At 38.1% G+C, this 26,291-nt stretch overlaps 1 protein-coding gene across 1 annotated transcript; it reads right to left on the reverse strand.

The window, feature by feature from the left end:
* Window positions 1–7,474: 7,474 nt before the first annotated feature.
* Window positions 7,475–23,746, reverse strand: ECI2 (enoyl-CoA delta isomerase 2). The gene is made up of 10 exons (XM_010000914.1): window positions 23,694–23,746; window positions 19,395–19,557; window positions 18,122–18,220; window positions 16,503–16,694; window positions 16,209–16,278; window positions 15,183–15,285; window positions 13,430–13,550; window positions 10,347–10,436; window positions 8,437–8,580; window positions 7,475–7,630 (listed from the first exon to the last, which is right to left on the reverse strand). The coding sequence occupies exons 1-10, from the start codon at window positions 23,702–23,704 to the stop codon at window positions 7,475–7,477; spliced, it is 1,149 nt and encodes a 382-aa protein (XP_009999216.1). The 5' UTR covers window positions 23,705–23,746.
* Between the last annotated feature and the right edge of the window lie 2,545 nt (window positions 23,747–26,291).

Below are 26,291 nucleotides of genomic sequence, written 5' to 3' on the forward strand. Positions count from 1 at the left end.
ATATGGTAAATCACACAGTAATTGCATAAATACAATTATAAGCAATTTAAGACATCTCACGGAAGACCGGTGTACCTGAAGCAACAGCTGACTTTTAAAGTGACAAAACTAGCAAAACTCATATGTCGTATGAGACAGAGAAATTGATTGAATGTAAAGTCTGGAAAGCTCCCGTATGAGACAGAGAAATTGATTGAATGTAAACAACCCTCTTACAGACCAAAAGATTAAATCCAGGATGTAATTTACTTGTAAAAGCTTAAGGAGGTTACCTTGGAATAGTCACCATAGTCCTCCAAAATCCAGAGTCCACAGGAACGTGTATTTACTTCAATATCTATTTACAAGGCTGTTTTACAGAACATTCCATTTATACCAAGGTGAATATGAGTAAACCCACTGGAGTCTGAAAAGCTTTCCAGCCCACCAGTTTTACACAGTTAGATACAGTCTCTGCACTACATTCCAAGTCCTACCACTACTTTTTCCCTATTTCATTTATGCTAAGTAATACAACTGTTTTTCAATGCCTACAAGCAACTAAAAACCAACTCTGCTTCCCTCACCCAAGTATAAATGCAAGATTGCTGGTTTTATTAAAAGATCAAAAGCTGAATGTCATGCTGAGTTACCCATCTTCTGGTTTTTGCTTCAGAGCATTACACATATTCGAGCGCTCCATTGTCAAAATACCTATTGGGAATTTTATTTTTAGAAGCGTAATCCTGTGTTCTTTATCTTCTACATGAAAATGGGTGTTCCCAGAAAGAATATTCATTCTTGTAGTCCATACAAGCTGTGTTCAGCTCCAAAGACTGAAATCAGTCCTGGGTAACAGAATCAGAATCACAAAATGGTTTGGGTTGGAAGGGACCTTAAAGATCATCTAGTTCCAACCCCCCAGTATGGGCAGGGACACCTCCCACTAGACCAGGTTGCTCAAAGCACCATCCCACCTGGCCTTGAACACTTCCAGGGAGGGGGCAACCACAGCTTCTACAGGTAACCTGTTCCCATGTCTCACCACCCCCACAGTTAAGAGTTTATTCCCAGTACCTAATCTAAAGCCACCTTATTTCACCTTGAAACCATTACCCCTCATCCTATCGCTACATGCCCTTGTAAAAAGACTTCCAAGTTTCTTTTGGACTCCCGTAAGAAGGTGCACGTCCATTTCAGCTTCTTATGCTTCTAGGGCCTTTTTTGTACCTCTTGGATTCACAGTATGTGCATATTTTTGCTTTTCTAATACAACAATTACAGGACAAAGCAAACACTAGCACAGAATAAGACTACTGCCAATGCATCACTTTCTAGGTTTCCCTGCTTCTTTCCAGCTGACCCTCCACTAAAGAAATTTTACTGTGGCAGCACAGTCTTGTTCAGAGTATGCTTTGCAAAGTTACAAATTAAAAACTATACAAACTGCTATAACACATCTAGAAACTGGGCAAAAACAAAAAACAGAGCAGTCTGGGTTTGGCTTTAAAAGTATTCTATCTCCAATCTCCTTCATTTCAATAACTAGGAGAAGCCTAGTCCTTTGTGATTAGTACCTGTGTTAAGATACTGTCCAGAAATAGAAAATAAAGTGATATCAAGGTATTTATGTGCAATAGGAATGGTAAAAGGAAATTAAGCTGGACAGACACAAGTGAAACTGTGGTTTGTTTTAAGCTGATTTTTCATTAAATGCAAGTGAAAGGAGTTTAAAAGTTTGAGTTGTATCTTGGTTTACCATCCATCACAGAAGTAAAATATCTGCCTTTACTGAGCACTGCGTAAGTTACCAGATTTGAAAAAGGTTTTACAGAATAGGGAAGGAGAGATCAGCAGAAGCCACCATCATTGTTCTCCTAGTTTCCAGTTGACTCCCAGCAGAGACAGTCAAGCATGTTTTAACTGCTTTCCTGACTCCTTACGGTGCAGATGGCACAACTGCTACAGGCATGTCCTGTAATGGGAAGCTAAATATTTTTAAATGTATAGTTTATAAAAAAACTTGCAAAAAGCATGTGAAAAACTCTTCAGAAACTTAGGACGGTGCTCTCTGTGAGCTACAGCACAGCTGCCAGAGCAGCGAAACTTGGAACTTCCAAGTCCCTACTCTACCCCATCAGACCCACCTTTCTCTAAGTTTTCCAAGCACAAAGGAAAAGCACGTTCTCAGAGATGAAGAACTATGAAGGAACAGGAGGGCTTAGGTAAGGAAAGTGCTTAACAGAATTACTTTTGGATGTGTTTTGGGTACTTACCTTTATGGCAGAATTTGTTCTCCCTTATTGGGTAGACTAGTGAGGTCAGAATTTCAAACTAACATACTTCAGGTTTTGCTAAAATAAGATAATAGCTATAGAAATTTTTCTGAGGTAACCCCCTTTAGAGCAATTACGTTGGTTCTTGGGGTATCTAATTTCAGCATCACTAACACATAATCTAATTATCAATGGAATCATCAAAAGAAAATTCCATAGTAGAAGTATGAGTGGAAAGGTGCTTTCCTTTATCAAATTCACCCTGTTGATCACAAACAACCCAACTCACCAAGCTAACCTTGAAACTTGATGTTAGCCACAGATTTTATAATAGAAGGCTCTAACTCATTCATTAACACATTGAGCAAAACACCAGAATAAACTCCTGTCAGATCCCAGACTGTGCCCTCTCACTTTGATAACCTGATTACTACCGCTTAGAAGAGTGTTTCAGCCAATTCCATGACTTCACAATTGCAACTTAGTCTGGATCACATTTCCTGGAATTGTTTAGATCAGCTGCATAGCAGAACAGCACAAAAACCCTAAACTTTAAATGACATTCACTGCTCTTCGCTTATGCATCAAGCCAGTCACTAGTACAGGAAAAGAGATCAGTTTGACACTATTGATCCTTGACAGATACAGACTATGTTTTGTTCTATTACTGCAGAATAGGAAGATTTCCAAGAATACCTCTCCACTAACTTTATGTACATAACTGTACATTCTGCTACTTTTCCTTGTACAATAGCAGATCTATAGCCTTCTGTCCTTGTATCACAAAAGGAAGGTAAAGTCACACATACTCAGAAGATCAGGGCTAATGGAACAACATGATCAGCAGTTAGCTTCTGTCCTTTTGTTGCTCAGATACTCAAAAAAAAAGTTTTAAAACCTTTCTCAAATGTTAAATGTCTTGGATACTTAAATGTTAAAAAGAAATATAATATACAGCAGTGCTATGAGACAGCAGAAATAATCCCTTTAATCCATGCAAATTGTAACAATTTACATATTGTTTTGTAATCTTCTTTTTAGGCATATTGTTACTAACTCTATGGAATTTCTGTAAGTATTTCAGATTTTTTTTCATCTATTGAAATATTTTCCAGATTTTTAAATTAACCTTCATATCAATAGGTGAAGAATTCCTTATTTCAGATCTGTAAGGTAAAAATATATTTGCAATAGATATTTTACTGGCTGAAAAATATGAAACCATACATATAATAAAAGGTTAAGTAAGGTGAACATACATTATAATGAGGCATACAAACTGGAGATACCATCAGTTTATTTACATTTCAGGAAAACAAGGTAAGTGAATTGTTCAAAATTCAGGTTGAAATTTTCAGTCTTCATGAACATTTCCTATGCATTGGAACATCTGGTGCATAAGAAATGTTGTTTTTAATTAAAAGTGATGAAGGGTACCTCGAGTTCCTGGGTCATACCTACATTGGAAGAGAAAAGTTAGTACCAATAAAAGAAAATAGCCAAACGTAAATCTCCCTTTCTGCTGTATACTACTCCTTTAATAATGAAAATCAGCATCAGAGCATACAAAGAATCTACTGAAGAAATTACACAAAAAACAGAGTCAATTAATTGTATAATTAGGTATCTACAAGCATCTTCAGGGTGCAGCTATAGTACAAAATAATATGTTCTAGAAGAGACTAAAGGCTTTTACTTGAGCACACAGTTTGTTACCTCTCAAGTGCTCTTCCTTAACTTTAATGAAAACAACTTTGCATCTATTAATAAAAGCCCTTTGAATGCTCCAATTATAAAATATATATGCTGATAATTACCTGTTGATATTTAATTCCACAGAGTGCCAACATGTCTTTGCAGGCATTGTTCTCACCTGTTCAGGCTGGCTGGATGGTTGTGACATTAACTACGTGGTCTAATTCGATATAATTATTAAAACACCTGCTCACAGCAATTTTGCCTTCATTATGCATCTTGTCCCAGGCACAAAACATTCCTTCTTTGCTGATATTTTGCGTTAGCTAAAGTAAGGAAAATAGTTTGGTTTAAATATCAGAAACATGTTCCAGATTGAGCACATGGAATACAAAACAAAACAGGATACCTAATTTATTTGGCCAGCAAAGTCCACCTGTGTTGTGCTACACGGATGACCTCAACTCTAGAAAGAGGTCCACTGAAGGTCTGCAAGAATTCTGTGTAAAAAAATAACCCCAAACCAATTACGGGATATAGTGCATGTGAAAACACTTCTCTGAAACTACTGAAACTATCACTTACCTTTTTGCTTTTATCTTTTACTAGAAAGTTTTAACCTCTTAGAAACCTATATCTGTCAGTTTCAGTGAGCTGAACTCGGCTTTTAACAGCATACCTCAAATGTTGTGTCTGCATTTGAACAGATGGTTTTAGGTAGAGAGAAATAAGCGCCATAAAACTATCACAGTTGGAGAAAAGGGGTGTGCTTTTGAGGACACCTCAAGGAGCTACATGCTAGAAAAAAAATCTCAACTTTTTACACTGCACTAACCACTCTAACAAAGGATATTTTCCTACAAACAAACATTATTTTGTTTATATTCTTAGCATACTATGTCTCTAACATAATATAGTTGCAATGTAAACTTAGTGCTTATGTAAACTGCTGGTTCATGAGGTCTACAAGTCCCAGAAAAGAATGTCTCAGTTGGGAGTGCACAACTCAGGGCACCCCTGGGGACACCAGGAGGATTCACCTGGGGATGAACACTGGGCTGCAAACCCTCTGCAGAAGTGCTATGACCAGGCACCCTCATGCAGCTTGGCACTCCTTCAAATGAGACTTCTCACCTGTACCCTCTTGCAGCAGACTAATAGATAGGAGGTCCTCATCAGTGTCCTACCAGCTCTCAACCTGACCTTTGGGTGGCAATAACAGAATGACTCTAGGTGTTTTCTATCAGAAGAGGGAAAAATCCCCCTCACCAGGGAGTAGCTACTGCCTGCCAAGCTACTGTTGAACTTCCAGTTGTACAGATGTATATTTTAATCCCAAAGTTTTGGACAATACTGCAATAGCAATCTTAGCCTTTTTGCTCCAGCCCTCTGCAAACCCCTCACTGATGGCCATGGAGAGCTCTGCAAGCTTTGCTGCTGGTCCTGTTAGTCACTGTCTTGTGCTGCATAACCTTCTCCATGAGGAGCTGCTGAACTGGTATCACAGGCGTGTTCCACTGCAACTCATAATTGAAGCAATAACACATGAAACATTTTGTGCAAACTGCTTTCAACTGCACACATCCTGATCATATTGAATGGAGAAGTGGTGTATAAATCACAAAAGGATTGGTTGGTTTTTTCCCAAGTTTTAGATGTTGCCTTCTAGACCTATTCCACCTACTTTGGACTAAAATATATTGATGTTACATTTCAGTTGTTACAGGCAATATGGAATGTGTTTTAAAGTTTGCTCTGTTACAAACCAAAGAGGAAAAATAATCCTCCATAAACTTCTGTGAAAAGATTTTTGTTCAGTTACTACAAGATTTTAAGAAATGCATAATTGTCTGTCCCCAGGTATCTAGAAAAGGCTACAGATGGAGCCATAGTTTAGAGTTTTTAATAACAAATTCAAACTTCTTTGAAAAACTTAAAAGCCCTTGTTCAGATATGATATCTACTACATTATCCTCATGGAGGTGTCCACATTCAGCTGGAACAAGACACTTCAACACAGCAAAGTTGTTCCAGGATATTTACAACCGAACTGATTTTCTGGAATTAGGTATGGATATCTTGCCATTGGTATTTCTGTGTGATCTATTTGATGGTTTACCTGTGATTCTTTACAAACACAGAGGCAGATAATTAAGCACCTGCACGGTTGTGCCAAGTGTGACCTGAATCTTACCGTACATTGCACCCCTGTGCAAGATATACACCACCCAACAGTGACACCTTGAAGAGAATATAAGGAAGGTACAGGAATATTTGAGGTAATTCTCACAAAGCAGTTATTTTAAATACTATTACTTAGTGACTGTATTTCAGAAGAAATTATCTAAAGTTGCTAATTCATTGGATAGAGTAAACAAATTCTCTGAAAAGATTCATCTTAGTTTCGTTGTTGACACTTATGTGTAAATGTGTAAAAATTATAAGAGATGCTGATGATCAGGAATAAGTGTTTTGTGAACAACACAGCTATTAAATGAACTTCAGAGACAATGATTTAACCTATTAAAATGTTAACTAAAAGCACACTGCTTTTATGCAGGTACCCACCCAAGCAGCCAGGCCAGGACCAGAGTGACACCTTTTGGGCTTCTCACCATCAGTGCTCTTGAGATCAAAGTCTAGAGCACTGAAATGAGAGAGCTTTTTGTATTTATTTATTTATTTATTCTCTCAGCAACAATCAGCTCCTTGTCATCGAGAGGCTTTTCTTGATAAGGAACTGCTCCTTTTCTACAATTTCCTTTCATTGGCATGAGTTAAATATGCCTACCTACTTCCAGCAGCCTGATTCTGTCCCTCTGCAGTGCCTACCCAAAGACAGTCATGAATAGAAAGAGAAATTTTCTGTTGGAAAAGAATTGTTCTGTTAATTTATCTCCAACATAGCTACAGTAAGAAGTTTTATTACCTTTAATGGGATTTTTCAGAGAAAAACGCAATCTGAAACAATTAATGGAAAATACATTTAAGACTAGACCCATAAAGCTCACAACAAGTATATTTGATAATCTTCAAGTTATTCAAGTGCATACTTTTTGAAGGATTATATTATTACACCTCCAGGAACTACTTTCCCCTCTCACTGAGGATGTTTAACAGAAGGAGTAAGAATCAGCACAACAGTAATTAAATACTTCTATTTATTTTTTCATTAATACAGTATTTCCTTCCCCACAGATTAATAAAAAGAATAAGACTCACAAGACATTTATTGAAGAGCTATCAAAGTATGGTGATATTGGAAAGACAATCTGCTTTAGTATTGTTCAGAAATATTGCTGCTGCCTACAGAATAATGAACCTTTTTTCCCCAACCTAAATATCCATAATGGATCCAAGGCACATAACATGGTAATAATTTTATGAAATTGTTTTACCCAGGTACTGGGAAGAGAAATATACCACATCAAAAGGTAAAAGAATTATTATTTGAAGAGAAAGTTTATTAAAGATAAGCATAAGTTAAGCTACTGCCAGAGGGTGAATTATTTTGCTAGAGAAAATTAGAGTTTTGACTTTTTCTGAAAGAAGCTGACAATAGCATTCAAACATTCATCAGATAACCACCTCTCCTGAAGGACTTCACACTCTTTACTGTTGACTGCATGGAGCTTCTCCTTTTCTGCACTTCGTAGCAGTTGTTTTGACAATGCCAAGGACTGGAGGAGAAAGAGAGTAATGTTAGGAAGCTATGTTTTCTCTATCTCACTTTAATGTTTAAAAAAGAAAGAAAAAAGCACAATAAACACACTGGAATTCAAACAGACTTGTATTAACGTTGCACTTCTTAGCTTTTAAGTCAACCTTTTAGCTGGAAGTAAGTACTGCATTTAATTACCAAGGAGGAGATTCATGGGAAACAAAGCAGCAGCCCACTAAGTGCTGATTAATAGATTGGTTTAAGAAGTGAAACCTGTTGAACTGTCTGCAGAGCCAAAGGCAACCTATGTTACCAGCTGTTGGCACGAGTGTCTCCTCTTGCCCAATGTAACATCATCCCATTGTGATTCAAGTAGTTTTGCAAAACTTGAACTAGTGAACGGGATGATTAATTCAGCAAAAAGTAGAGCCACTCAGCAACATCTTCAGCACCCACTGTGCACACAGTACAACTGGTATTGTAGAATCAGGGGTAAGGCTCTTAAACCTGAACTATTGCCAAAATAAAAACCTAGAAGGCATCCAAAGCATGCACACAGGGACTGCCAAGAGAATTAATTAGTTTTTAATGCTTTTCAGCCATTGAATCTTCATGTACACTACACACTTGGATTCAGCCAGGGTACAGGCGAGGTATCTGTTTCCCAGCAGCACAGGTACAGGGACAGACCTATGCTTAAAAGAAGTATCTTGAGCCTTGTTATTTCAAATAAGGATGAAGTGAAAAAAAGGAACAGGATAGGCTTGGTAGGAAGGCTGGGAATGCTACAGGTTTATAAAGTGGAGAAGAGTTTAAAATACTAACATTTTTTGGGAGGCTTGCATAAGCTTCTAATCTTGCCCAAACTTCCTTCTGAAAACTTCTTTCAGGGAAGACTTCAGTCACTAGCCCATGGGCACAGGCTTCTGCTGCAGTCAGCTTTTTATTGAACAGCAAAATCTCACTCGCCTATATAAAGAAAGATAGACAGTGTGATTCAACGAGACACAAGACATGAGAAATCTGACAGGAAAGGTACAAGCTTCCAAATCATATTTGTTTTACTCACTTGCTCATTAACACTTGTCCTCTGAAAAAAACACAAAATCACAGAATAGATGAGGTTGGAAGAGACCTCCAGCTACTGCCTAGTTCAAAAGCCCTCCTTGAAGCAGGGTCAGCTGGAGCACACTGCCCAGGAGTGTATCCTGTTGGATTCTGAGTAACTCCAAGGATGAAGACTTCACAGCATCTCTGCACAACCTGTTCCTGTGTCTCACCACCCCCGCTACAAAGTTACAGATAGAGATAGAATTTCCTGTGTTTCAATTTACACCCCTTTACTCTTAGCTACCACTGACAAGAATCTGTCTCTATTTTCTTTATCCCTTCCCATCAGGTATTTATAGACATTGGTAAGTGTTTCACCCAAGCCTCCTGTAATTCAGGAAAAACTGTCCTAGCTTTCTCAGCCTCTTCTCATATGTAGTATGTTCAAGGGCCTTAATCATCTTTGTGGCTCTTTGCTGGGCCTGCTCCAGTATGTCCAAGTCTCTCTTTCAGCTGAAGCCCAGACCCAAACACAGCATTCCAGCTGTGGTCTCACTAGTGTTGAGAAAAGGGGGAAGAATCACCTCCCTCAACCTGCTGGCAATGCTGTCTAGTGCAACCCAAGATGCCATTGGCCTTCTTTGATGCAAGAGTGCATTGCTGGCTCACAGGCAACTTGCTGTCCACAAGGACTCACAGGTCCTTCTCTGCAAAGCTGCTTTCCAGACAGTAAGACCCCCAATAGGCACTGGTGTGTGGGATTATTTCTTCCCAAGTATAGGACTTTGCCTTCTCCTCTGCTGAAGTCTGAGATTCTCCAGTTCTCCAGCCTGGTCACGTCCTTCTGAACAGCAATGCACGTAGTGCATTAAATGTTCCTCTGAATCAGGTATCATGTGCTCAGTCCCATCATCTGGGCCATAATGCAGAGCTTAAATAAGTATTAGACCCAGTATTGACCCCCAGTGACTGACCTCCAACTCCTGTTACTCACCAAGAGTCTGTCTTTTTTGAATAGAGCTTCAAGGTTGTCACTTGAAATTACACTATCATGCATTTGTTTGTTCACTTCCAACAGCGACTCCATAATTTCTAGAATATGGACTGGTAGGTTATATCTCACTGAATAGATTACCTTCGATAACTGGATGTTTATAAAGCACTTGCTCTACTCTTTACAGATGTAAACACTCCTCAACTTAAATGCACTACATTAACACAGGTAATAATACCAGTTAAGTACTTGAAACTATCCAGATTTTTTTCTGTGTGATATCAAAAGAAGCAGAAAGGAACTTAGGTTGCTCTAAGAAACTAAAATGTAGATTCTACTCTTTTTTTTTTCCTTTTAATTACTACTATTTAGTGTCCTTCTAGCATAGACAGAGAAGAGTATGGACAGAAGACCAACATATATTAGAACAAAACAGGTAATATAAGAGGGCTGCAAGTAAATCCACAAATGGATTGCTTCACATTCACACTTGGAGGAATGGTTGCATAGAAGTTTCCCACAGGGCTGGCAGAAACCACAACAACACTTGTTCCCTTGTCTGAGGGATAAGACATTTCTCAAGGGAGCTTTCTTTGAAGACTCCTTCTGTGACTCCACTTGCTCTTAAAGAGTTGAAGGATAACAACACACAAAGGTATGATGATCCCACATTCAGTGCAGACATTCTTACCTTGGCTAAGCCCATGATTTTTGGAAACAGGTAAGAGGAACATCCTTCTGGGCTCTGTCCAAGTTGACTAAATGGGCTGTGAAATGTAGCCTGTAAAATACAAAAGGAAAAAAAAATATAAAACAAAGCAAACCTCACAACAGACCATGGGACTAAAGTATTTGGATTTAGTTTTCATTTTAAAGCCTCTGCTGTAATAGAGTTCAGCAGAAATACATTTGAACTGTTACCATAATAGGCTTTAAATACCATCCAGTAACACTGCTTCATCCTCTCAATGCACCCAAGAGCTGACTTTGTCTCTATAATTCAATTCCCTTATCATAACAAAACCATTGATAAAGTTACCTCATTTGAATAGTTAGAGAAACTAATTTGCATCTGCAAAGTCTTCACAGAAAGGATGCTCATACACATCTGCCCTAAAATTTATTAAATACATAGCCCAAACACCTAAAGAAGCAAGGAACATTTTTCTTTCTGAAGGCACAGTAAGTTTATTCTACTCCTGAACAATTTGAGTCACTGAATCTTCTTTCCTCAGGTTTTACGCAAATTTAAAAAACTTGTGGCAGAAATGTGTCAGGGGCTCATACAAAATATCCTAGTTGCATGTTAGACCTGAACTACAGAATTTTATGTTTTGACAACTTACATCAGCTTTGAGTAAAGACAACAAAATGTCTGCCTTTATTTCCATTAAAAAATATTAACTGATACACAAAGACTGCATAAGCTGCCAATGCAACTTTCACTGTAATCACCTTTTACTGTATTCTAGACAGCTAGGCTGTACAACAGATCAATAGACTTCCTAGCAAGAAAGTGACATTTATATAGTTGTAAGAAAACAAACATCTGCCAGAATACAGGCTAGTATTGGTCATGCTTAAGCAAGGTGGGATTAACTATACCAGGGGTGCCTCATGGATTGGAGCAAATCCATTGCAGAAAGTGATGTTAACTGACCACCCAAAATGTTGATCAGTTGTCAGACTGGGCTGTGCAGTATCCTCCTAATGTGCCTGGTAAACAGACTGCTCTGGGAATATCTAGCTGAGAATAAAATCAGATCCTGGACATAGCAAAGCTGACCATTTCTGGAGTAGGTGGACAATGCCTAAGGCACTCAAACCAAACTACTGGAGAATGTGAAATCAAGTAGTAATTTGGATGAGAATGATCTTATTGCATGGGAGTCCACAATCCTGGAAAGGGAATAATACAGAGCAATCACCTTTGAGATGTCTTCAATAAACTTAAGTCAATAGGAAAGTTCTAATGAAGGCTAACCTAAGTGAAAAGACTCATTGAGACTCTGCAGAAATCCTCAAAGAACTGTTATCTAAGGCACAAGCAAAAGCTGCTCCAGTGCAGGTAGGAAGGTAGTAACAGATTGCCTCAGCTAAGCCATGAGCTCGCCACTGACTTTAAATGCAAGTACACAAAGTGAAAAACTACACCAGACAACTAAGTATGAAAGCAATACAAGAATGTGGAGATGAAAAAAATAGAAACACAGGGCAAAAATAAGACACATCTATCAGTGATTATTTATAAAAGTAGTAAAAGGAGGTTCCAGTACGAAACTCAAAATATACAAGAAAGATACCTTTAACAGGGTGAAACATTTAATGTTTATTTTGATGAAACTTATGAACTTGTGGCTGTAGGAGATATGCTGAGGGGGAAGTGATTAAAGTTTAAAATAGCCTTAACAAAACTAAGAGGTCTGAGTAAGAAGACACCATTTAATATGAACAAGTTTGGCACAAATAATTGGTTATACAGCATATGGTATATGATAAGAACTGTTTAACTGGCAACTCCATAGTAAGGGCTCCAGGTGCTACAGCAAATCAGAAGTATGTAAATCAAATAACAGCGGGATGCCAAAAGAGAAACACAGCCTGCAGGACATGGAGAAGTTCTTCTGCTCTACTTTGCATCAGTAACACATAAACTGATGTGTCCAGTTTGTATCACTACGCTTAAAGAGACTGGAAGGGGCCCAGAGGAATGTTGGCTGCAGGCTTAAGAAAGCACGAGTGAAAACTGAATGAATAGCACAAAAAAAGATTGAAAGAGTGGATGTACACCTGAGATAAAACTAACAGTCTAAGTACATAGGTGGCAAAGCACATTTATAGCTATTGTAAGGGAGAATGAAAATTGTTTGTTCTTTAAATTCAGGTACAGGAAACAACTTGCTGCCCTGCAGCAAAAAAACATCAGAGAGGAGAGGAGGAAGAACCCAACAATTTTCTAGGAAAAGAGATCTAGGGACCAGAATAGACTGATTAGATCATGTACATTATACAAGTATATGTTAGGAGTGACATGGTCCTAGTTGATCCTGTTTGGGACAAACAGAGGGAGTTGGTCACTTGCAGCTCAATTTTCTTGAGACTCATAGTGACAAACCCAATCCAGCAGGGACTTTGAAGGAAAATCTGACACAATGTTGAAGCAGGAGTCCAAGCACCACCATAGGCACTTCTGCAAGCAAAGGCTTGTCTAAAATCAATTAAGAACTTTGGTTAACTTCTGTATCTGTTTAATAACCTTATACAAATAAACAACAGAACGTAAGAAGTTAAGTCATATACAATGGGATTCTGTGCTATGCCTTAATAGAGCTTTTGGTTATGTATTTGGCAAGTTACCTTAAAAGGAATCTTAAGCTGAATAAACAGAAGCTTTTCCAAAGCTACCTTGGAACACAAATTAGGTAAGATGCCAGTTACTGCACTTCCACTCCACAATAATCTTTTTGCTCCCCCTCTCACACCTGAAAGGGGCCTTGGAACCAAAGTTACTCTTTACTGAACCCACTGATACAGTAAAGCATTTCTAAATTGGAGCCAGTAACTTGACAAGCACAACTACAGCAGGAAAATTCCACGCGTGGTAACCTCTGGTTGATGCATCCCTATGCTAGTAATTAATACAGGTGTTCATATGATATAATAAGCCTTTCAACTTGGGTGTTCTCTTCTGTCAGATTACCCTAAACCAAGTAATATTTGCTACAGAAAGAGGCTTGAAGAATGCCTTGGGTACCAGCTACGTGACATACTTACCCTGTCAGAAGCATAGACAACATCACACAACGCAAGGACAGTTACACAGATTCCAATAGCTGGGCCATTTACCACTGCAATCAGTGGTTTAGGAAAATCAATAAAGTGACCGACGAACTCTCTAGAGAGAAGGAAAAACAAAACATAAGAGACATCCTACTACTTTTCTTCAAATATAAGCAACACTCAAAACACATTATTAGATACTGCATAATAAAACCCATGAGCTAGATTCTTTGTAGCATATGGTTTTTGACCCTTTCCCAAATGAATTCTGACACATAAAATAAGAACTATTTGAAATACCTGCATTTCCTTACCAACAAAGAATCAAACATGTAAATATCAGCATAGCTCTCCTAGTTTCTGCAGTGAAGTATGGAAGCACTGTCTCTTTTCAGCTACAGTTACCAAATACAGCTCATTAACAAGAACAGCCTTTTGCCCTCTCTATCCAGCTACCTATATATCCATCCATCCCAATTCCACCCATGGGATTCACTTCACAGATTCTGCAGAGAAGCCCCAGGAGGCACCAAAACTGTGATGTTCCCACAACAAAGAATTCCCTAGTGCTGTTCTGCATGGGCTTGAGAATTTGCATTTTGTTTCATTTGACAGCTACTTCTCCAACCAGGAAGTGCAAAACACATTCTCAACTTAAAAGTATGTTTCAAATATGAGCAGTATTGTAAGAAATCCAATTCTCTGTCATCTCTCTGTATGAGTTGTAATGAAGCACTGTGCTCATGTAACAGTAACAGCACAGCAAATGCTGTCTTCTCACAAGAGCAAGATGAAAGAGTATGAAATATCCAGGAGAATATGCATTGTGTTGAGCATCCTGCAAAACACTGCAGGTTGGTATGTCTGCCAGATACCACTGAATAACATTTTCAGACCAGATTTGGACTGCATCATTATCACTTTGTAGGGACAACTGCAATCCCCAGACAGCTGGCCTAAGTACAAGTAAAAGCTTTACTTGCAGTTCATCTTTAAAACATAACTAAAAAGTATTGTTTGCTCTTCTGTTTCTTTTAGATTTTCTGTCAACTGCAAGTGCTTGAGGAAGCAATCCAACTTCTAAGTATCTCTCAGATGTAATCATCACAGAAGAGAAGTAACAGAGAAGAAAAAATCTGCTTGAACATGGAACAAACAAACATGTTTTTTGTCCCAAAAAAGCCCATTTCAGCCACTGTGCCAGATGATGTCTGTGATCTGCTTGGCCTTAGAAAATAGATCTGTTTAACAGGTAGATTCAGAGTCAAAGACAGAACCAAGATCTCAGTACTCCTAGGCAATTTTGAACAGGTTCATTTCACCTAGACTCTATTCAAGGAAGTCTGACAGTGAAAGTATTTTGGCAAGTCCTGCTAGTGCAGACACTGTTGGATACCAGAAAACCCACAAATTTTTCATTGCAGCTTACAAACTATGCAGTCAAAATAATGTTTCTGTTATTATATCTGGACATACTCTGAGGACTAAAAAATAAAACTGAGTGTACAGCATTACTGTACTTAAATTTCTAATATTAATCTTATTTCTTCATTTATTCAATACAATTAATACTACTTCTCCCACATAATATTTGTGTGTATGTACATAGTGAGCTCCTAGACACAGTCTTCTAAATGGATGTATTGTAGCATAAATGGGCCCCTGCTATGGTGTTTTCTAACAATGCCTGCAAATTATATTTACTCATCACACTAACTTATGCATATATGAAACCAAAATGTTCTACTTGAGTAATACTGCTCCATCTTTTGCCATCTTCTCCATTTGATCGGGTTGGACGTCAGTAAAATTGCTCAGATCATTTCCACTACTATAGTAGTCTCCATTCCCTGCAGAGAACACATACAGATAAATGCACCAGTGGTTTCTGAGTAGGTAAGAGAAGTTTCCATTTATTACACTGACAAAAGAACAACATTCTAAGTGTCTAATAGTATTAAATTATTGGAGGGATTGTCTCAAAGTATGCACACTACCTTAAAGGACACATACAGTTTAAAAATAAGCTTTGCTTGACAATTCTCTGAAAAACGATGGGTAAAAAGCCAAGTAATAATAAATTTCAAAGATTTTTGGAAAAAAAAATTCCTGTAACAGTGTTAGATTGAAGCTTTTTTATTTATTTCTTTCCCTGCATACTTGCTTAAGTCTTTTTTCTGTCAATACACAATCATTCACACAATAAGATGTAAGAAACTTGTTTTTTTGTTAACAGGAAAATGGGAATGTAAATTCATGTATCTCCTTTCAAATTGGTGAAGGAATCAAAAGTAGATAGAATAACCTATTTAATATGTTTCACAGTTTTAATGAACAATTAAGGAAAAAGCATATCATTCTAAGGATAAGACTGACAGCACTGCATTGAAATCACTGTACTGAAAGGTGCATTCTTCAATAAGAAATAGATAGCCTATCAGTGAACATGTCAGTCAGCTTGAGACACCATCAAAAAGCAAGGAGCACTTAAAAGCTAGAATGTATGATTTAATAGTCTAAATCATCCTACACTGCATAATGCAACAAAGACAGGCCAAATGGGCAGCTCCTGCCCTCAGCCAGTCTGTCCCACTCCAACCTGCCTTGAAAGAATCTTGCTAAAATGCCTGGAAAATCTTTGATCTCTACTACAGGAAAGAATTTCCTCAATTACAATTCTTTCCTAGTACAAATACAGGTAGATAGCTCGTGTCAGTACTGTACTTTGGCATAATATAAAACAAATCTAAGCAAGGCATATGAAGCATAGTACCAGTAATAACAGCTATAGTTGAATCATCTTTTCCAGCCTCTTCAAGTGCTTGGATAATTTCTCTGTACATCTGCATAAGAGGAAAATGAAAAAGAATACAAATGTGATGCTGCAAAAGATCATAAAAAGGAGATTCACACGGACAACAAAGAACTTGATAGATTAACTATGGTCCCTTTCAGTCTATCTTGCTTCAGTTACTTCTGCTAAACCTGTAGCAACGATTCTTTAAAATCATAAGTAGCTTACCCAAGAAAGAACAAACCATTAATTCTCCCAAATTAATGTCTTTACCTTACGGTTGATGGCATTTTTCTTATCAGGTCGGTTAAACATTATTTTTGTGATCTTGTTTTTAGTGGTAACTACTATTGTTTCATAGCCACCATGTCTGCCCTCTTCTGGAGAAGTATCTTTCTTCTGGTCAGCAGACTCTGCAGAGAGTAGACTTGAGACAAGTTCAGTATATTTCTGTCTGGCATTATCCTGAAATGAAAAAGAAAATAAAACAAAACAAGATCATCCAATGCTGAAATCCAAATCAGTTTGTTATGCTATTCATTGAATGGGTATCTGCAGGGGAAAGGGGACCCTATGCTAGGAGAAAATAAAGGAAATGTCTCAATTAGGAACCATTCTAATTATGGTGAGAAGGTGAATATGCTGTATTTAAACAATGTTGATCATACTTTAAGTCAGCAGCAGAGGACCTGCAAAACAAAAGCGCACAGATGCCAGGATGATGACATTTATTTTGTTGGAGAAGCATTCGTATCCTCACCTAAAATTACCAGACACCTCTGATGTCATCCCAGCATTTACATATTTCTATAGATCCTTTGTTCCTGCTTCCCAGTTAAGACATTTCTCAACATGTGCTGCTGAAAATAAAAGTGCTAAAATGGGTCTGTGGCATGTTAACATTTTTTAAGACAATAGTTTTCATTTAACACAAACAGAACACGTAAAAAGCCTAAAGAATCCTGCCTCCCTGTTTCTACAGTATGTAGTGACTTAAAAGAATTGGAAGGTCTTGGTTGTTACAACCTACTTTCTTGAAAGGATAATACACTTTGAACAATTCTCTAATCCATAATCTCTAGCAAAAGAAATCATCTATTCCCTCTCTACTATAACTTCCAAGACCCAATTCTTTTCCTCAAGTGTTTCTTGGCCAAAAAAAACCCACCTGTGTATTAAGTAGTATCTTTGACTGACCTCAGAAACTACTCCTGAACAGCATGTCTTATGCAGTAGTGACACAGCTGGTTTGTAAAGCCTCTGCTTCCTTCACTTAATAGTAGCTGGAGAAACTGGTAGCTACATGTGATGTTAGACTTAAGATAGTCTCCATGAAAATAGAACACTTATCTATCCTTGCATCTATAGTCTGCCTTCTCACTTCACTTGAAGTAAAGACTCCTTTAAAGGTGATTAAAGGTATTAAAGATGTCAGGATATACTGAGAAAGAACGAAGACAGGCTCTGAATGCACCAGTTTTTTTCTAGTCTTTTAGTCAATGGCATAAGACACTGACTTTTTAAAACAACAAAGATTTCCATTTGCTCAATTCAGAAATTTTCTCCATATTTTAAGAACTGAGAAGCTCAAACCATCTTAAAGGGAAGAGCAGAATATAACAGTGTGAAAAATCACTATTTTTATTGAAAGTCACATAGGCAAGATCTCTTACCCTGATACAAGCTGGTAGCAATACTGTAGAACTACACAGAACTTACACAGTAAAAAAAGAATCCCCAAATGCTGAAGCAGTGAAATTACTGTAGAATACAGTGCAAAACATTTTGGTGTCTGAAGCAGTTGCTTAGCTAGCATGTAACATGTTGAGCCATCAGCCCTTCAAGATAGAGTAATCTACAACATGTCTAAGTGAAATTATAGGTATTATCACCTGAGACAAATTGCCAAGAGAATTCCATGCATCCCACTTGGCTTTCTTGACAAAGTCCAGCATACCTGGTTTTGGAGAATTGCAGGGACCTTCGGTAGCCTGAAAAGAGAGTGAAACAAAACTTATTTAAACTTGATAGAAAAATATTATAACTGTTAGGAATATTTCTCTGATCAGGATATAGAATTCAACTCTGATCGAAAGAAAAACTAGTGGTTGAACAAAATTCAGACAGTTCACATGCCACCAAGTGTTCAGTGTCTGCTCTTTCTCCACACTTGGTGCTGGACTTTCAGAAGCACATAACCAACACGAGACATTAGTTTCCAAGACACTCATGCATTTCAGTTCTCCTATGTAAAATATTTTCAAAAGAAAGTTGAAGACTCATAAGCTATGTGAACAAAGAAACCACTGCATAAGATCTATTAAAGTGGATTTTCAAAGTCGGCCCTACTATGAGCAAGGGTGCTGGACCAGTTGCAAAAGCCTGAGCTATCCTTAAGTATTCCATTCTCATTATTATTAATTAGTAAAACTACCTGGAACAGTCAGCTAAGTTTTTATTTAAATGAGATACTGATTGCCTTCTTCAATACAGTAAGCCACACCTTTCACTGACCCTGCAACCAATCTCGATCACAAATATTTTCCCAAATACCAATACAATCCCTGCTAAGGACTTGTAGGGATTTCTACAAAGGTCTCTTCCCATGCTGTATTAAAGAACAACCTTCACACACAGTGTGGAGGGATAGTGCCTTGAATTACAAAATAAACCAAACCAAACCAGACTACATTGACACAAAAAAAGAATGAAGAAACCCCAAAAAAACCACAAACCCAGAAATCAACCTTCACATGTCAACACTGTTATATTATAGGCTCAGCTACTAACTGTAGATACAACAAATTCAGGAGGAAGCACGTGGCACACACTTTTTTTTCTAGGCATAATAAATTCTCCAGAGCTGCATTAATATATGCTATATTTCATGGAAAGCATAACACAGTAGATGTCATTTGGCTCTATGTCTTTGAATAAAGGTTTCTATTCAAAGCATGAGTTATAGGATGAAACTAGTTTGGATTCCCTCCAATTTCAGGCAGGGTTTGCAGGGCTGGCACTTCAAGAAGAGACTTTGAGTGCTTGAAATGAAGAGCTTGTTCAGACACAACGCATTTGAACATCCCATCTTTTAAGTAAATATTCTACAGGTCCTTCCTGTCAGATTATAAATGTCCCTGATGAAGCAAAATAAGTCAACCCTACCTGTTTAAACAAAGCATAGAGCTTCAACTTAGTTTCATTCCCAGGATCCTTTTTCAAAAGCTTCAGCTGTTCTTGAGCCTTTTCAAAGTCTTTCTGGCTGACTTGCATGGTGGCTGCAGTCATGTGCAGGTGAATTGCTGGAATGCAAACAGCTTGTGCTTGCCTGTGAGTAAGTGGGGAAAAAAACAAGATCTCATTGCTTGGTTTTTCTGTAAGACTAGAAGAGAAACAAATATGCTGCTTTCTAAGGCATTTAAAGTAAATGTAAAACATTAAATATTTGTACCTGCACTCAGAAAAAAAGCAACAAAAAGCAAGATAATAAAACTGACTAGAAAGTTGCTTTAGAAGTTTGCTTTAACTGCAACATAATCAACCTTTGGTGGCACGTAAAGCACTAGATTTAGTGCTGTCAAATGACAAAGAAGCTATACAGTAAAATACCAGATGAATATATAAAGATCACTAAATGGCAAACTAACATTTTGCTGTTTCTGGAATAAATTGGAACCCAACAGGTTCTGTCCATGACAAACAAATAAGAAATACAGAGCATTTTTATGAATGGTTTAAATCTCTGTATGCAACATTAACAGCTTTATACTGTCTATGAATTATAAAGAATATGCAGCCTGTCTGTTTTTTGTCATCTTTTCAAGTTTGTGTGCTTTTTCAAAGCACTTAAATCTGAAAGCCTGATTCTCCAATTAGGACAGCATCAGTGAAGACTAAGTTAAAAATGTACTTTGGAAAAGGACTGGCTGTAAAACAGCTTGTAGACACTTGAAACAAAAAGAGTTAGTAAAAATATTATAGAACTTTCTACCAGGGAAAAAAACCCCAAAAAGTAATTCAATGAAAAAAAACAACTAAACCAAATAAAAAACAAACAAACAACAAACAACTGAAAACCACCAAAACAAAGAACCAAATGTAACTCAACCCTATAACACTTGGTAAAAGGAGGTTCATTTAAAAAAAAATTGGAATAAAAAGCCAAGAAGGCTAATAATTTTGGCTTATGTTGCCTGTGCTTTCTTTGGTTAAACTACAATATATGTTAAGCATTTTTTACTATTTTAAAAATGTTAGTAGTTTATGTAACAATGTTCCTTCTCTATTTTAGTAAAAAAAAAAAAGAAAGAAAATCCCAGTTTGCCCCATTGTATCTTTCAGAGACAGCTGTCATGTTACAGAATCATAAATGACAGATTTCATAACCAGTCACACATTTGAAAAATTTTCAAATGCAGACTGAATGCTTAATCATTAATTTATTCTGTTAATATTTCAATGATAGAATCAGCATTTTAAAGTCATAATTAACATGAAAATTCTGCCTTTTTATACACACCTAATGAGAATTTTAGAGAAATTCAATAGCACTGCTTACTTCAGAAACATTCTCATTTGTCTTATTCTTAAATAAAACTTATGTTCTGTTCCAAGCCTAAAGTTGCAGGCAGGAAGCATGAAGAATGTCAACTGTGCCCAATTTTATGACTCTATTTTATGCAGATAGAAGCTTTTAGCTGTCTTGTAAAAATGTCTGTAAGATCAATTTGGTTTATGTCCTACAGTCCTTCTGTCTTAACAAAATCTAAGTTTCTGGTATTTCTTGAGAGAGGGGAGTGGGCTATCAAGTTTGAATGAAAGACAAACAACATTTTCTGTAATATGCAGAAATTATTTAAAAAAGAAAAGCCCAGACTCTGCTTCAAAATCTTATTCTAGTAAAAATAAATTATCTGAACAGTAAAAAAAATATGGAATAGGCTATCAAAAAAGCCTGCAGGAACAGAAGGTAATTGTACTTAAATTGATCAACTGTAGACCTTTATTAACATGGCAGTGCACCCAGGCAAACACAGGTAAACCATCTGCCAGTTTAACTAACATTCAAGTAAACTGATGTATTCAAAAGACTGTGTCAGAGTTTAACAAGTTTATCCCTTAAACAGATGGGAGGTTATTTAGCTAAATTTACCTCCAGCATCAATAAAAGCACTTTGACAGGAAAACGTATGTACCTAAATGGATTCAGATGCAAGGTTTTAATACTGAGTTTCTTTGCTTAGTCTGTCCTGGAGTCACAGAACATGACACTCACTTTCAGGTCCTATCCCCAAGCATGTCTTTAAATCACATTTACAGGAAGAAGAAAATTAGTCTGAAGGAAGATAAACAGCAGTTTCTTTTGTAGTTTCTCCCCCACACCTCTCCAGTTTTTTTCAGCCATGACTGGAATTACTTGAGTGCTGCTGTTCTCAGGATGATCCATGTACCTGGTACTAAATTTTTTGTCAGTCTAGGCAGTGACTACACTGAAATGGATTCAGCATCTAAAAATGAAGATTTGGGTTTACACCGTGTTTGACAATCAGGACATGGCTATGTTCACATAATCTTTTAAATAGTTGTCCTGGTTTGAGCCAGGATGAAGCCAACAGTATAAATAGGCTTTAAGAATCTCTTTTATACACAGTTTGATAGCAACCATCAATGAACAAGAGGATGGACAGCAGGGCGAAGGGGAACAGCTCAGCAGCCGGTCTGGAGGTATGTACACACATTCAGGATTAAGGGTGTTCGGGATTTAGCAGGTCACAAGTTCTTGTCCTTATTATGGATGCAAAGTGGACAAGTGAGAAGGGGAGAAGAAAACACTTAGGTAAATGAAAAAAAAATAAAATCTGACTAGGGAAAAGTGGAATGATTTTTTCTATAAGTGCAGACTCAGAGCTACTTCCCTTTGCTCTTTGGTTATAGCCAGTTTTACTTCTTACCTACAAAATACGCAAGTAAAACACAATCTATTCACTTCAAATACTCTTTCATTCTTCTTTTTCTCCTTTCCTACTGGTTCATAACAGTACAACTGTGCAACTTAGCTGTTTATTAAAGTCTGGTTCTAAAAAATGGCTTCTTTTCTTTAGTTCTTCCTTGCTGCTTGTAGCTCAGTTCTCTTCAGGATGTTGATGACTTTAACAACAGTGATGAGCACCAGTTCTCAACACGCTGACTGCTACTATTTTCCATTTAAATAACAAGGGATGAAAACACAAGTGAAAAACTCAGTTATTTCACTTTATCCATCTTATAAAGGACCTCATTCTTCCAAGTGATACACAAACAGCAGGAGCAGAGCTCTTTGACCCCAAGTAGATCACATAAAGAGGGTAGAGGAGATGACCTGCCACCAGTCAGCACGCACACACAATAGCACTGCCATCTCTGGGGACCACACAGCGATGCCATGCCACAGTCCCCAAGACTGCAGAGCAGAAGAAGCTGCTGTAATCCGCTACAGGGAGGACCTAATTCCATCTGCTGCTCCCTTGCTGTGACACTGACTCCTTCTTACTGCCTCACTGAGCAAAGCCACGCCTCATTTTAGCAGCCTTGCTGAAACCACACAAGGCAGGCAGAGAGCCTGGAACCTAATCTAAAAACTACTGGTATTGAACTGCACTTCAACTCAAGCAGAAAACAAAGCCTAGGAAAGGCAATAAAAAACTTCTCTGTATATGTTTTTGTACATGCTGCAACAAAGCTAAATTATTTCCTTCACAAAACTTCCTCTCTATTGCCTTGCACCTTGTGGGAAATTAGCTGCCACTGTCCTACTGCTATAAATTACCTTTGTTGTACCAGGTCCCATGGAAGAGTAGCGAGGGCCCAGCAACCTCCCCCAGCTGGGTAAAAAGCCAGTTCCCACCAGAAAGAGAGAAGCAAGAAGAGTCACAACTTGGCAGAGCAGCCAGAGTCCATGACAAGTGCCTGTGCACTCCTGCAAGATCATTCATTTGGTAGTTCGCAAGCAGTACACTCTGAAAAAAAGAAATAAATCCTAGACATCACTGCCTGATTTTGAAACATCCAGGCTGACAATCATTTCACATTTATTCCCGTGCTTTGGACATCTTTTTGTTCCCATTCATTCTGAATATCTTGCAAACCTGCCATTTACCCTGTTCACTACACTTGTTCACATAAATGCCTCTTTTCCTGATAACCATTCAAATATAAGGCTCTTAATTAAGATTTTAAAAGTTGTTACACTGAAAGTAGTCTCACACTCTTTAGCAAAGAATGTGAAGCCCCTCATTACAGTGCAGTTCTGTCACTTAATGACTTTCCTAGAGTTACAACTGTCAACTTTTTTTACAATGCTGGCTGCTCACTTTCTAACTTTTAAAGTAACTTAGCAGTTTCCTTATTAAGACTAACTAGAAGCCAAAAGACTTCTTTGTACATGAAACATCAGACATGCTCAGCAAAAGAAAAGGATGGATATACCTGAACTCCATCTTCCATTTACTTAATAAAGGTTTTCTTTTAAACGTTAGTAGATCCTGGGGAAATAAAGCACAGACAAAAGCAGTTAAAAATCCTATTAGGATTAAAAGCAGTGGGTGGTGCTAGAAACATGTGGGTTTAAAACTCCTGACACAACTGGAAAATGGAAAATTTCACATCCTTTTAACTAGCTTCAGACTGACAAGGAAGAAATAGAACCAGAAGTGTTGTCAGACAGAAGCAAGCAGTACATAGAAGTGTCACTCAGATGAACCCTGGAATGTATGTTTAATAATGTGGTTATATGTTGCATATAATGTGTAATACTTCAGATAACACATATACCATCTCTTATTTGCTATGATCATTACTTCAATGTGTTGTACTCTTTTGCCCTGCTCTTTCCACATACTCTTCACACAGAATGGTGAGCAGCACAGTAACTGCCCCTTTGCCATTTCACACAAACCTGGAACATCATAATGTGGCAATACTGCTCATGTTCTTTCAAATTTAAGAGAAAATTAAACAAAATATAGTTTTGCTGGTGCTGCTGTACAAATAACTGTATCAGTTGGTTTTTTAGTTAGGATACAAACCAATAAATTTCCACAAACCTCAAGGTGTCCAGTGTCTGGTTATAATCTAAACCAAGCTTCTGATTAACAGGCCTCTCCAGAGTCCCTGCAAAGAAAAGTCAGCACTTGTTGCCCAGTCCAGCCCATCCCTGTTTCTGAGGCACCAGACCAAGTCTCAACTATTCTACAAGGTTCAGGATCCTGAAACCTGTCCTGAGTGCTTTACCTGGTTTGCTCCAACACCACAGAGGAGAAAGGGATCTGGAGAAGGAAAAGCAATCCTTGACCATTAGTTCAGCTACACCATGGGATGCAGGAGCAGTGCTGGTGGGAAAGGTTGCCTCTGTTGGCAGTTGCAACAACTGTTAGGAAATGAGACGTGAGAGGAATAGAAACCAGTATTTACACTGTAACTGTGAGAAAAATAACTGGAATATGTGGAAAAAGATATTCAAGCTGAGACATCAACTTCTCTTATCCCCACCTCCCCCCTGAAGGCTTCATATTAAAATCTCTAAATAGAAGATTAAAAAAAGGAAAAAGAAAGGCTGATACTCAACTAATGAACAGCACTGTTGCCGTTTTGCTTGTATTTCATGGCTTTCACTGTAACTACGCAAATAATATTACTATTCTCCATATTCACTTGTAGTATTTTCTGCATGCAACAGATTTCAAGTTGTACTTCACTTTATTTTGCCCAGTGAGAAGAAGCTACTATCTACGCTGTTAACACAGAAATCATTAGGAATTTTTATCTGCAGGTGGGCCAAATAGACATTCATTATGCCATTGGTCATACACTGCAGCTTGACAGATTACTTCAGCTGCTAATTTTTAGTCTTGTCTTTTCAAGTTTCTTCTCTTATCTGGAGTAATCATACTTGACATATGAAGATGTTCCTTTGCAACTTCTGCTATGTTGAAAAAGCCTGCATCTGCTTCCACAACTACCCCACAGAATCATCAAGCTGGAAAAGACCTTCAAGATCATTATGTCCAACCATCCGCCCTACAACCCCTAATCACTAAACTATCTTCCAAAACATCACGTCTACCTGTTTTTTTAACACCTCCAGGAACAGTGCCTCCACCACCTCCCTGGGCAGCCTGTTCCAATGCCTCACCACTCTTCCTGTGAAGAAACATTTCCTAATATCCAGCCTGAACGTCCCCTGGCACAACTTGACCCGATTTCCTCTCGTCCTATCACTGGTCATCAGGGAGAAGAGGCCAACATCTGCCTCACTACAACCTCCTTTCAGGTTGTTGTAGAAAGTAATGAGGTCTTGCCCTCAGCCTCCTCTTCTCCAGGCTGAACAGCCCCAGCTTCCTCAGCCTCTCCTTATAAGAGCTGTTCTCCAGACCCCTAACCAGCCTGTTTGCCCTTTTCTGCACCCTCTCCAGCACCTCCATGTCTTTCTTATATTGTGGTGCCCAAAACTGCACACAGTTCTTGAGGTACGGCCTCATCAAGGCTGAGCAGAGGGGCAGGATGACCTCCCTGGTCCTGCTGGTCACACCTTCCGATGCAGGCCAGGATGGCACAGGCCTTCTTGGCCATGTGAAAACTTGCACTTCCTCTCATTTGTATGTACCTCTTTCAAGATCCTCCATGGGCAGATGAAATTAAGTCTTCAGATGATGGAGAAATAGAGACTGCCTCTAAGTTTTTGTCTCTTCAAATTTCAGTAACCAGCATATTTTCTAATATCTGGCTACTACAAAAGAAGGAAACAGTTAAATAATTGAGTTACTCCTTCAAGTTAAACTCAAAACCCTGCATTTTTCATGACAGCAACTTTCACACCTTACAATCAAGAAGTCAACTAATTTGCAGTAACTTTCCCCACAGAAGTTTACAGGCTCAGTCTGCTGAGCCCTGCATTGCTGTCACTTGCTAACATGCACCAGGGCAGGTAGTCAGTAGTAATCCAAGTCAGCAGGTCACAAAAGGATAGCAGTAGCTTAACATCAGTTTAGCAACCAGACTTGTTTTATTTCTTCATGCAGTAAGAAC

The sequence above is a fragment of the Chaetura pelagica genome, unplaced genomic scaffold (genome assembly GCF_000747805.2).
Source record: "Chaetura pelagica isolate M959 unplaced genomic scaffold, ChaPel_1.0 scaffold104, whole genome shotgun sequence".
NCBI lineage: Eukaryota > Metazoa > Chordata > Aves > Apodiformes > Apodidae > Chaetura > Chaetura pelagica.

Coding starts and splice junctions, on each gene's coding strand:
- ECI2 (XM_010000914.1), bottom strand. Junction 16,695..18,121: donor CTCTTGGCAATTTGTCTCAG/GTGATAATACCT, acceptor TTTTCATTTCAG/GATAATGCCAGACAGAAATA. Junction 16,279..16,502: donor AAAATGCCATCAACCGTAAG/GTAAAGACATTA, acceptor CCTCTTATGCAG/ATGTACAGAGAAATTATCCA.